Source organism: Haematobia irritans, chromosome 3 (genome assembly GCF_050003625.1).
Source record: "Haematobia irritans isolate KBUSLIRL chromosome 3, ASM5000362v1, whole genome shotgun sequence".
NCBI classification, from domain to species: domain Eukaryota; kingdom Metazoa; phylum Arthropoda; class Insecta; order Diptera; family Muscidae; genus Haematobia; species Haematobia irritans.
In genome coordinates, this window is record NC_134399.1 from 168,310,486 (window position 1) to 168,322,997 (window position 12,512).

Genomic DNA, 12,512 nt, shown 5'->3' on the forward strand with positions numbered 1-12,512 from the left:
CATTTTTTTATTTGAAGGATATGAACAAATGAATTGAAGCAATCTACGTTTCATGCGACATGTGTAAAGCAATTTTTAAGGAAACATTTCCTAGAACAGCTAAATGACACTAAAATTTAAATTGTTGCAAAATAAACCAATTGCCACATGCAAAGAAGAATAGCTTTTGGAAAAAGGCTATCACAAAATTTTTTTTCTTACCAATTTTTAAATTTTTTCGAAAGGTTCAAAATTGTATCAACAAAAATTTTTTTATTTCACCGTTTTTATTTTTGCAATAAAAAAATTGTATTCAAAAATTAACGTCGCTTTCGGTTATATCAAAAACTTGTTTTGACTTCATCCCTTAAACAATGCTCATTTGTATTTTTTTTTATCTCTGCAATACCGCACATCATTCCGAATTTTTCTAATAATTTCGAAATATGAGTAAAATTTCTTTATTTCAGTATCCCAAATTTGTATCTGGTATCTCCTTAGTAAGAAGGAAAGATCTAAAGTGGTTTGATTTCATGAAATAAAGTAGTTAATTAGAAGCTACATGGCCCAGCGCATATTATGCTTGCTTTCAAACTGTATGGTTCGCTGTTCGATTCTCCTTATGGAGAATAAGTAAACATTAAAAAATTATAAAGTCGAATATTTGCTTCTACATTGTTACGTTTGGGGAGAAGCAATTATTTTTTGCAATAATTTTTTGTGTAAAAGTTTATATCTATTTTTATACCCTGCGCCACACTGTGGAACAGGGTATTATAAGTTAGTGCATATGTTTGCAACACCCAGAAGGAGACGAGATAGACACATGGTGTCTTTGGCAAAAATGCTCAGGGTGGGCTCCTGAGACGATATAGCCATGTCCGTCTGACCGTGAACACATTTTTGTAATCAAAGTCTAGGTCGCAGTTTTACTCCAATTGACTTCAAATTTGGCACTAGTATGTGTTTTGGCTCAGAACAGATTGATTTAAAAACAAGTATATACGGCCGTAAGTTCGGCCAGGCCGAAGCTTATGTACCCTCCATCATGGATTGCTTAGAAACTTCTTCTAAACACTGCCATCCACAATCGAATGACCTAAGTTGCGGTAACGCTTGCCGATGGCGAGGTATCTTAAAACCTCCTAACACCATCTTCTAAATTGTATGTAAGTCCATACGTGGTATATATTAAATCAAAAAAGATCGATCCAATACGTATATAATTCAGTTTGAAAAAGTAGAAATAAAATTTTAACAAAATTTTCGATAGAAATAAAATTTTCACAAAATTTTCTATAGAAATAAAAATTTTGACAAAATTTTCTATAGAAAGAAAATTTTGACAAAAATTTCTACAGAAATAAAATTTAAAAAAAAATTTCTATAGAAATAAAATCTTGGTAGATTATTTTTGGCTCGAGTGGCAACCATGATTATGAACCGAATAAAATTTGAACAAAATTTTCTATAGAAATAAAATTTCGACAAAATTTTTTATAGAAATAAAATTCTGACAATGATGAAAATTTTATTATGAACCGAATAAAATTTTAACAAAATTTTCTCTAGAAATAAAATTTTGACAAAATTTTCTATAGAAATAAATTTTGATTATTTTTGGCCCTAGTGGCAACCATGATTATGAACCGATATGGACCAATTTTTGTGTCATTGGACCAATTTTGGTATGGTTGTTAGCGACCATATACTAACACCACGTTCCTAATTTGAACCGGATCGGATGAATTTTGCTCCTCCAAGAGGCTCCGGAGGTCAAATCTGGAGAACGTTTTATATGGGGGCTATATATAATTATGGACCGATATGGACCAATTCTGCCACGGTTGTTAAAGATCATATACTAACACCATGTTCCAAATTACAACCGGATTGGATGAAATTTGCTTCTGTTGGAGACTTCGCAAGCCAAATCTGGGGATCGGTTTATATAGGGGCTATATATAATTATGAACCGATGTGGACCAATTTTTGAATGGTTGTTAGAGACCATATACCAATATAATGTACCAAATTTCAGGCGGATCGGATGAAATTTGCTTCTCTTTGAGGCTCCGCAACCCAAATCTGGGGATCGGTTTATATGGGGGCTATATATAATTATGGACCGATGTGGACCAATTTTTGCATGGTTGTTAGAGACCATATACCAACATCATGTACCAAATTTCAGCCGGATCGGATGAAATTTGCTTCTCTTAGAGGCTCCACAAGCGAAATCTGGGGATCGGTTTATATGGAGGCTATATATAATTATGGACCGATGTGGACCAATTTTTGCATGGTTGTTAGAGACCATATACCAACATCATGTACCAAATTTCAGCCGGATCGGATGAAATTTTCTTCTCTTTGAGGCTCGGCAAGCCAAATCTGGGGATCGGTTTATATGGGGTCTATGTATAATTATGGACCGATGTGAACCAATTTTTGCGCGGTTGTTAGAAACCATATACCAACACCATGTACCAAATTTCAGCCGGATCGGATGAAATTTGCTCCTCTTTTAGGCTCCGCAACCCAAATCTGGGGATCGGTTTATATGGGGGCTATATATAATTATGGACCGATGTGGACCAATTTTTGCATGGTTGTTAGAAGACCATATACCAACACCATATACCAAATTTCAGCCGGATCGGATGAAATATGCATCTTTTAGAGGCTCCACAAGCCAAATCTGAGGGTCCCTTTATATGGGGGCTATACGTAAAAGTGGACCGATATGGCCCATTTTCAATACCATCCGACCTACATCGATAACAACTACTTGTGCCAAGTTTCAAGTCGATAGCTTGTTTCGTTCGGAAGTTAGCGTGATTTCAACAGACGGACGGACGGACGGACGGACATGCTTAGATCGACTCAGAATTTCACCACGACCCAGAATATATATACTTTATGGGGTCTTAGAGCAATATTTCGATGTGTTACAAACGGAATGACAAAGTTAATATACCCCCATCCTATGATGGAGGGTATAAAAAATCGGTTCAGATTTAGATATAGCTCCCATATATATTTCGCCCGATATGGACTTATATGGCCCCAGAAGCCAGAGTTTTACCATAATTTGCTTAAAATTTTGCACAAGAAGAACAATTAGTACTATAGTCAAGTGTGCCAAATTTTATTGAAATCGGTTCAGATTTAGATATAGACCCCATATATATCTTTCGCCCGATATGGACTAATACGGTCCCAGAAGCCAGAGTTTTACCATAATTTGGTTGAAATTTTGCACTAGGAGTACAATTATTAGTGTAGTCAAGTGTGCCAATTTTTTTTGAAATCGGATTAGATTTAGATATAGCTCCCATATATATCGTTCGCCCGATTTACACTCATATGATCACAGTGGCCAATCTTTTACTCCGATTTAATTGAAATTTTGCACAGGAAGTAAAATTAGCATTGTAGCTATGCGTGCCAAATTTGGTTGAAATCGGTTCAGATTTAGATATAGCTCCAATATATATCGTTCGCCCGATTTACACTCATATGACCACAGTGGCCAATCTTTTACTCCGATTTAATTTGAAATTTTTCACAGGGAGTAGAATTAGCATTGTAGCTATGCGTGCCCAATTTCGTTGAAATCGGTTCAGATTTAGATATAGCTCCAATATATAGCTTTCGCCCGATTTACACTCATATGACCACAGAGGCCAATTTTTTACTCCGATTGAGCTGAAATTTTGCACAGGGAGTAGAATTAGCATTGTAGCTATGCGTGCCAAGTTTGGTTGAAATCGGTTCAGATTTAGATATAGCTCCCATATATATGTTTTTCTGATTTCGACAAAAATGGTAAAAATACCAACATTTTCCTTTTAAAATCGCCACTGCTTAGTCGAAAAGTTGTAAAAATGACTCTAGTTTTCCTAAACTTCTAAGGCATATATATCGAGCGATAAATCATAAATAAACTTTTTCGAAGTTTCCTTAAAATTGCTTCAGATTTAAACGTTTCCCATATTTTTTTAATAACATTGTGTTCCACCCTAGTGCATTCATTAGCCGACTGAAATTTTGAGCCTATAGATTTTGTAGAAGTCTATCAAATTCGGTCCAGATCGAGTGATATTTAAATTTATATATTTGGGACAAAGCTTTATGTATAGCACCCACCACATTTGACGGATGTGATATGGTATCGAAAATTTAGATCTACAAAGTGGTGCTGGGTATAAAATAGTCGGCCCGACTTTAGACTTTCCTTACTTGTTTTTTTGTTTTTTAATTTTTGACTAATTGCTTCTTCAAAACTTTCTTCTGTAATACGAAGAATGTTGAAGCAAATAGCAGACTTCATAAATTATTTTAAATTTTACCTTTTGCTCGGATGAAGAGTCAAACCCAGAATTTTTCTGATTCAATCACGAAATTAAATGATCCAATTATATTTATACCCTCCACCACGTGGTGTTAGTATATGGTCTCTAACAAAGATGTATTCACATTTAAATTCCGGAGGGCTCTATCACACTTAAATTTCAATAGAGCTAAGTGAAAATCCAATTTAACGAACGTACAAATTCTTAACATTGACTACTCTAACGAACGGTTGAACCAAATTTACGTTCGATTTAACGGAAAGGAAATAAATATCAAAAAATCAGCAATATATGATGATTGTGAGAATTGTTTAAGTCCTTAGGAATTGTCCACAAAGAACGGCATTCCAAAGATTTCAATGCGCGGGTAACTAGGTAAGGTTAGGTTAGATAGAGTGGCAGCTCCGCTACGGGAAATGGATCTACCCCAGATCCAGTACCAGACTACTCCCTTGTGTGAATAGACCAGTCTCAATTCTGGTCGAAACGTATGGAAGAGACCGGTCACTTTAATACGGGTTTGTCATTGACGGGGGTAAATTTACACTGCAGGACACGGCTTGGACTCATTCCAAAGTACATGACCTGGGAGAACTTAGTAGGACGAGACAGGTCCACATACAACAGTCTGGGACAAAAAAAACTTTTGGAATACCAGGTTGGCTGATAAGTCCCCGGTCTGACACATAGATGGCGTCGCTAATATTAAATGCATATTATTTTTATATAGTACCAACCTTTAGATGATTCGTGTCAAAATTTGACGTCTGTAAGTCAATTAGTTTGTGAGATAGAGCGTCTTTTGTGAAGCAGCTGTTGTTATTGTGAAAAAAATGGAAAAAAAGGAATTTCGTGTTTTGATAAAATACTGTTTTCTGAAGGGAAAAAATACGGTGGAAACAAAAACTTGGCTTGATAATGAGTTTCCAGACTCTGCCCAGTGAAATCAACAATAATTAATTGGTATGCAAAATTCAAGCGTGGTGAGCACGGAGGACGGTGAACGCAGTGGACGCCCGAAAGAGGTGGTTACCGACGAAAACATAAAAAAAATCCACAAAATGATTTTGAATGACCGTAAAATGAAGTTGATCGAGATAGCAGAGGCCTTAAAGATATCAAAGGAACGTATTGGTCATACCATTCATCAATATTTGGATATGCGGAAGCTCTGTGCAAAATGTGTGCCGCGCGAGCTCACATTTGACCAAAAACAACAACGTGTTGATGATTCTGAGCGGTGTTTGCAGCTGTTAACTCGTAATACACCCGAGTTCTTCCGTCGATATGTGACAATGGATGAAACATGGCTCCATCACTACACTCCTGAGTCCAATCGACAGTCGGCTGAGTGGACAGCGACCGGTGAACCGTCTCCGAAGCGCGGAAAGACTCAAAAGTCCGATGGCAAAGTAATGGCCTCTGTTTTTTGGGATGCGCATGGAAAAATTTTTATCGATTATCTTGAGCAGGGAAAAACCATCAACAGTGACTATTATATGGCGTTATTGAAGCGTTTGAAGGTCGAAATCGCGGCAAAGCAATGACTTGTGGCACAACGCACCGTGCCACAAGTCATTGAGAACGATGGCAAAAATTCATGAATTGGGCTTCGAATTGCTTCCCCATCCACCGTATTCTCCAAATCTGGCACCCAGCGACTTTTTCTTGTTCTCAGACCTCAAAAGGATGCTCGCAGGGAAAAAATTTGGCTGCAATGAAGAGGTGATCACCGAAACTGAGGCCTATTTTGAGGCAAAACCGAAGGAGTACTACCAAAATGGTATCAAAAAATTGGAAGTTCGTTATAATCGTTGTATCGCTCTTGAAGGGAACTATGTTGAATAATGAAAACATATTTTGACAAAAAAAAATTTGTTTTTCTTTGTTAGACCGGGGACTTATCAGCCAACCTGTTTTATAAGCACCCATAAGACAGCGAATCTTGGATCCTCTTTTTAATCTAACCTAACCTAGATAGATCAAGTTCACAATTTGAAAGGATTATTTAAAGTAATATTTTTTTGTTTATTTTTGCCTAATACTTATGAATTTTTACTCATCTGGTAAGAAAAAGTACGATTTTCAACAAAAGTTAACATTTAATATTCCCGTTCAATTTAACGAATTTTTCTAAATAACGAAAGGGCCTGACAATATATCGTTCGTTAAATCGAGCTTCGAATGTACAATACAATGTCAAGAACCAGGGCTGCCAGTTTTGCCGATTTATCGGCATTTTGACGATTTTTTACTCACAAAATGGACAATTCCGATTTTTTTCGATTTTAACCCCGTTCCTTAGGCACATAGTTTAGGAAGTTAAAGTTTTTACATTTTGAATAAATTTTTGAAAATATTAAAATAAATTTGAAAAATTTTGAGAAAAATTCTGAAAAAAATTCTGAACAAAAAACATGGAATACTTTGGCTTTTCGAGTTTTGCCAAAATTCGTACAAATAATCATGATTCTTCCACACTCAACAGCAAACGTAGGAAGTTTTTGCTAATTATAATACAATTCTAGCACAGTATAAACAAATAACCACATATAGACATACGAGTATCTATCGCAAACACCACAAAAAATCACCTGCTTTTGAAAACACGGTACTTTTTCTTGAGTTTCAAAATATTTAATTTTTAAATAAAAATGTTACTCAATTAATAACAATATTTTAGAAAAATTGATTTTTTATACAAAAATAACGAAATATTTTTGTTTAACTAGAAAATGATTTTTATATTAAAGGGTGATACAGTCAAAATTTGGTCAATATAAACTTGACGTATTTCTTTCAATTTTGCATTTAAAAAACCTGAACACCCCTCATCCAGAGAAGGAATATGATCACCTCAACCATGTTTTAAGAGCAAAATGTTATTTTTGGGTGGTGTTATCTTCTCGGCAAGCAGGTTATATTTGACGAGAAAATAACATTTTAGTGACAAACATGTTACATGGTCACCATACAAAAATAACATTTTACTCTTAAAACATGGTTGAGGTGATCATATTCCTTCTCTGCGTGCTCATTTTGAAGGTGTGTGTGTGTGTAGAATGTTGCTCCTATTTTGATTTTGGAATTCATTCTTCAGTTGTCAAAATGCCGTCCAAGCAAGAAGAGCAACGTATCAAAATTTTGCTCGCGCATCGCGAAAATCCGAGCTACTCGCACGCAAAGCTGGCAAAATCGCTCAAAGTTGCCAAATCAACCGTTACAAATGTAATTAAAGTGTTTGGGGAACGTTTGTCGACAGCCAGGAAGTCTGGATCCGGGGGAAATCGAAAACCGGAAGCCGCTGAGACGACAAAGAGAGTTGCCGGTAGTTTCAAGCGAAACCCTAACCTCTCTCTCCGAGATGCCGCAAATAAGCTGGGTGTATCGTCTACAACCGTGCATCGAGCCAAAAAACGAGCCGGACTATCGACTTACAAGAAGGTAGTGACTCCAAATCGCGATGATAAACAAAATACGACGGCCAAAGCGCGATCCCGGAGGCTGTACACGACAATGCTGACGAAGTTTGACTGCGTGGTAATGGACGACGAAACCTACGTCAAAGCCGACTACAAGCAGCTTCCGGGACAGGAGTTTTATACGGCAAAAGAAAGGGAAAGGTAGCAGATATTTTTAAGCACATAAAACTGTCAAAGTTCGCAAAGAAATATCTGGTTTGGCAAGCCATCTTTGCCTGTGGCTTGAAAAGCAGCATTTTCATAGCTTCCGGGACTGTCAAACAAGAAATTTACGTGAAAGAGTGTTTGAATAAACGTCTGAAGCCTTTCCTGAAGAAACACGGTTGTTCCGTACTTTTTTGGCCGGATTTGGCATCTTGCCTTTACGGTAAAAAGGCCATGGAGTGGTACTCCGCAAACAACGTGCAGGTGATTCCCAAGGACAAGAACCCTCCCAACACGCCAGAGCTCCGCCCAATTGAGAAATACTGGGCTATTGTCAAGCGGAACCTAAAGAAGACCAAAAAAAGTGCTAAGGACGAGCAGCAGTTCAAGGCAAACTGGCTTTCTGCGGCGAAGAAGGTGGACAAGGTGGCTGTACAAAATCTGATGGCAGGGGTCAAGCGTGAGGCCCGGCAATTCGGATTTGGAAAAGCGAAAGCCTAACTGAATATTTTTCCAGAATTTTATACTAATTGAACTTGAAAAAGAAATTTAATTAGACTTTTTAAATAAACAATTTCACCGATTTACACGCGTTTTCTCTTGACCAAATTTTGACCGTATCACCCTTTAATGTTATTTGCATAAAAACCTGATTACTTTGCATTTTATTTTATTGAAATGCATAGTTGTGTACATTAATTTTCTGTTTTCTATATGAAATAAATACTTCTGTTTTGTGTTTACCCAAAAAAATATGTTCAATTTTAATATTATTTATATTATAGTGACCATTTTTCTTGAAATTTTATTGGCAGCCCTTTCAAGAACATATATGATCAAGAACATTATATGTAATATAATAACGTTCATGATTATCAAGATGATATTTGATATGGCTTCAAGTGTAATGCGGTACACTTCAGTAATTCTGAATTTTCTGCAAACTACCAAAAATATTAGATGTGGTTGCATTATTAAAATTTGATATTTTAGATTTATGAACTCCAATCCAAAAACCAAAAAAAGTTGGATGGATGGGTTGGTATTCTATGTCACCACTATTACGACGGGGAAACTCCAATTAAACGTAACTATCTTATCTTACAGGATGTTTGCGGTTTATTTTTTGTATAATTTATTTAACTGTAACATGGTTCATCCATTTCCATGCCAGGAAGTATGTGAACGGAACCATTGGATATTAACCAAGCACCGCAAGTGCACTCACATATCGAAGCGAGCGTATGTATGTGATCAGAGCTCTTTTGAAGACTCACTCGTTACACTTTTTTTTTTTGCATCTACTCATTACATCGAATAGCAGCTCATGTTCGTCCGTCCTCGAAGAAAAACTAGCGCCTGAATGACTGGTCTGTTGAGGGCACACGAGGAGGAGCCACATTACAACATGGTGAGTGGCAAAATTCCAATCATTAGCTATAAAAGATTAACAGCGACACCAAGACTTCAGTCAGTCTCAATTCGGATCTCGTGGAAAAAGCAACCAACCAAGTTTAGTGTGATAGTTTTTCCGCATCAGCTCAACAATGCGCATGGTAGGTGGTGCTAGTTGTGGACCATAGTTGATTTAATTAAAAGAAAGTTTTCAAATGTAGTGTAACCTGTGCAACGGAAATGTTGTAATTCACATTAAGCTGTAATACCTATGACTTAGCTTAGCTTTCCATTTCCTAGTCTTACTTATATTTTCCTTACACTTTTTTTTTTTGCTTTTACAGTTTGTGTTTCCTTGTCTCGCCTTGTGCTGGGCTATGGTTAGCTGTGCTGAGGAGGCAGCACCCAAGGCTAATGAAAATGACAAAACCTTAGAAAAGCGTGGATTACATATTGGTGATCATGGCCATCATCATCATCATCATGAACATATCAAAACCATAACTATAGAGAAAAAGGTTCCAGTCCCATATACAGTGATCAAGCATATACCCTATACCGTGGAAAAGAAGGTGCCATATGAGGTCAAGGTGCCAGTGCCGGAACCCTATATCGTAGAGAAAAAAGTTCCCGTTCATGTAAAGGAATATGTTAAGGTTCCCGTACATGTACCCAAACCATACACTGTGGAAAAGAAGGTACCCTATGAAGTGAAATATCCTGTGGACAAACCTTATGAAGTGAAGGTGCCAGTTCCCCAACCTTACGAGGTCATTAAGAAGATTCCTTATGAAGTCAAAGTCCCTGTACCTCAACCCTATGAAGTGATTAAGAAGGTTCCCTACGAGGTAAAAGTGGAAGTTCCCGTACCAAAACCCTATGAGGTCATCAAAAAGGTTCCCTATGAGGTGAAAGTGCCTGTAGAGAAACCTTATCCTGTGGAAGTACCCAAGCCCTATCCCGTTGAGGTTGAGAAACCTTATAAAGTGATTGTGGAAAAGAAGGTACCCTATGAAGTGAAAGTTCCAGTGGATAAACCATACAAGGTTGAAGTTGAAAAACCCTATCCAGTCCACGTTAAGGTTCCCGTTCCACAACCCTATACCGTGGAAAAGAAGATTCCGTATACCGTAGAGAAAGCCATACCTTATGAAGTTAAAGTGCCCGTTGAAAAACCATATCCCGTATATCAGGAAGTCAAAGTTCCAGTCCACAAAGAAATTCCTGTTCCCGAAAAATATCATGTTGAAGTGCCAATCTTTGAAAAGCATGAACACGGACATGGTGGTGGAGAGGGAGAAGGACATGGTCATGGTCATGAAGAACATCATGCCAGTTATCAGCACTACCATCATAAAAAATAACATCACTCCACAAACCAAACCAACCAAAAAGACTAACTGATATTTGTATATAGGAATCAACGATTTGAATGCCTCTTCCGATTATATCCAAGGGATGTCTTAGCCAAAAAAGCATAGAACGCGATTACAAGTGAATACCAAAACATACAGAATTTTGTTCCATCATTTCAAGAATTTTTTTCTTTGCACACTACGCCAAAGTTGAGCTGAACGGACCACTAAGAGAAGAAATCTAACGAGATATCCATATTGAGGATTCAACCTGAAACTTGTTTGAGCCAAACAAGGATTAGGGGGATCTGTTTCATCCAAGTACGTTAGGGGATAGGCAATCATATGATTTGATTGTTGTTTCCCCTGACATTGCATTGTAGAATATACCAAATGTATTATTACCTTATTTATAGTACTCATGTTGACATTGTTAGGTTAAGTGTTATTTCCTTCTTCCAAATAAATGTTAAGTAAAACAGGACAAAAGTTGATCTTGAATGTCTTACTTTTTGTCTAATACTCAATTATTGTGTGCTTATTAAACGTTGCACACAAACCAAAAAACGTTTATCGTTATTGTTTTGATTTCAGCTTAAAACCATGCGTTAACTAAACTACAAAAGTAGCTTAACCAATACAGGAGAAGTATGTTTGTCAAATTGATTTTTCGAAATTGTTGGAATTGATTTATCGAAAATTTTAGAATATGTTGCTCTTTCAGTTTTGGTTATACTCAAACGTTTTATTGCTTCTATAAAACGGAGCATCTGATGTTTGCAACTAAAATTGTTTGTTTTCTTTAAACAAAGTATATGTAAATGCGCTTACACTCTGGGCTATAAATAGAAATACATGGACTAAGTGATACATACTGTAGACAACCTTTATGAAGTGAAAGTGTCAGTTCCTTAACTCCATGAAGTCAATAAGAAGATTCTTTATGAAACTAAATATCCAGTACCTCAACCCTATGAAGTGATTATAAATGTTCCATATGAAGTAAAAATTGAGGTAACGGTACCATAACCCTATGAAGTCCTTTTTGTTTTACATCCTGCAATAGACGCCAAAGTTTATCACAAATATAATATACTATTACTCCAAGCAAACCTCTCTACCACAAAACGATATTTCTGAAAGATGTTCGTTGGTTTATAATTTCGTTTGAAGAAAATTAGTTTTTGCTAGTACACACTCGTATGATGTGTCGAAGTTTAACTGAACGGTCAAACTGAGGGACTGGTCTATATTACATCACATTCCCTTTTTATTAAAATTAAAAACGTACCAATAGTTAAAACAAGTATATACAGCAGTAAGTTCGGCCGGGCCGAATCTTAAATACCCACCACCATGAACCAAATATTAGGGTTTCCTTTGAAATTTCAGGAGGGCTTGAGGACACTTCCGGAAGATAAATTTAAAGATTTCACCTATGAGGGAGCCACCGTGGTGCAATGGTTAGCATGCCCGCCTTGCATACACAAGGTCGTTGGTTCGATTCCTGCTACGACCGAACACCAAAAAGTTTTTCAGCGGTGGATTATCCCACCTCAGTAATGCTGGTGACATTTCTGAGGGTTTCAAAGCTTCTCTAAGTGGTTTCACTGGAATGTGGAACGCCGTTCGGACTCGGCTATAAAAAGGAGGTCCCTTGTCATTGAGCTTAACATGGAATCGGGCAGCACTCAGTGATAAGAGAGAAGTTCACCACTGTGGTATCACAATGGACTGAATAGTCTAAGTGAGCCTGATACATCGAGCTGCCACATAACCTAACCTAACCTATGAGGACG

At 37.0% G+C, this 12,512-nt stretch overlaps 1 protein-coding gene across 1 annotated transcript; it reads left to right on the forward strand.

The window, feature by feature from the left end:
- The first annotated feature begins 9,412 nt into the window (after window positions 1-9,412).
- LOC142229208 (uncharacterized) lies at window positions 9,413-11,202 on the forward strand. Its single transcript, XM_075299749.1, has 2 exons — window positions 9,413-9,519; window positions 9,703-11,202. The coding sequence occupies exons 1-2, from the start codon at window positions 9,511-9,513 to the stop codon at window positions 10,720-10,722; spliced, it is 1,029 nt and encodes a 342-aa protein (XP_075155864.1). The 5' UTR covers window positions 9,413-9,510; the 3' UTR covers window positions 10,723-11,202.
- Window positions 11,203-12,512: the final 1,310 nt, after the last annotated feature.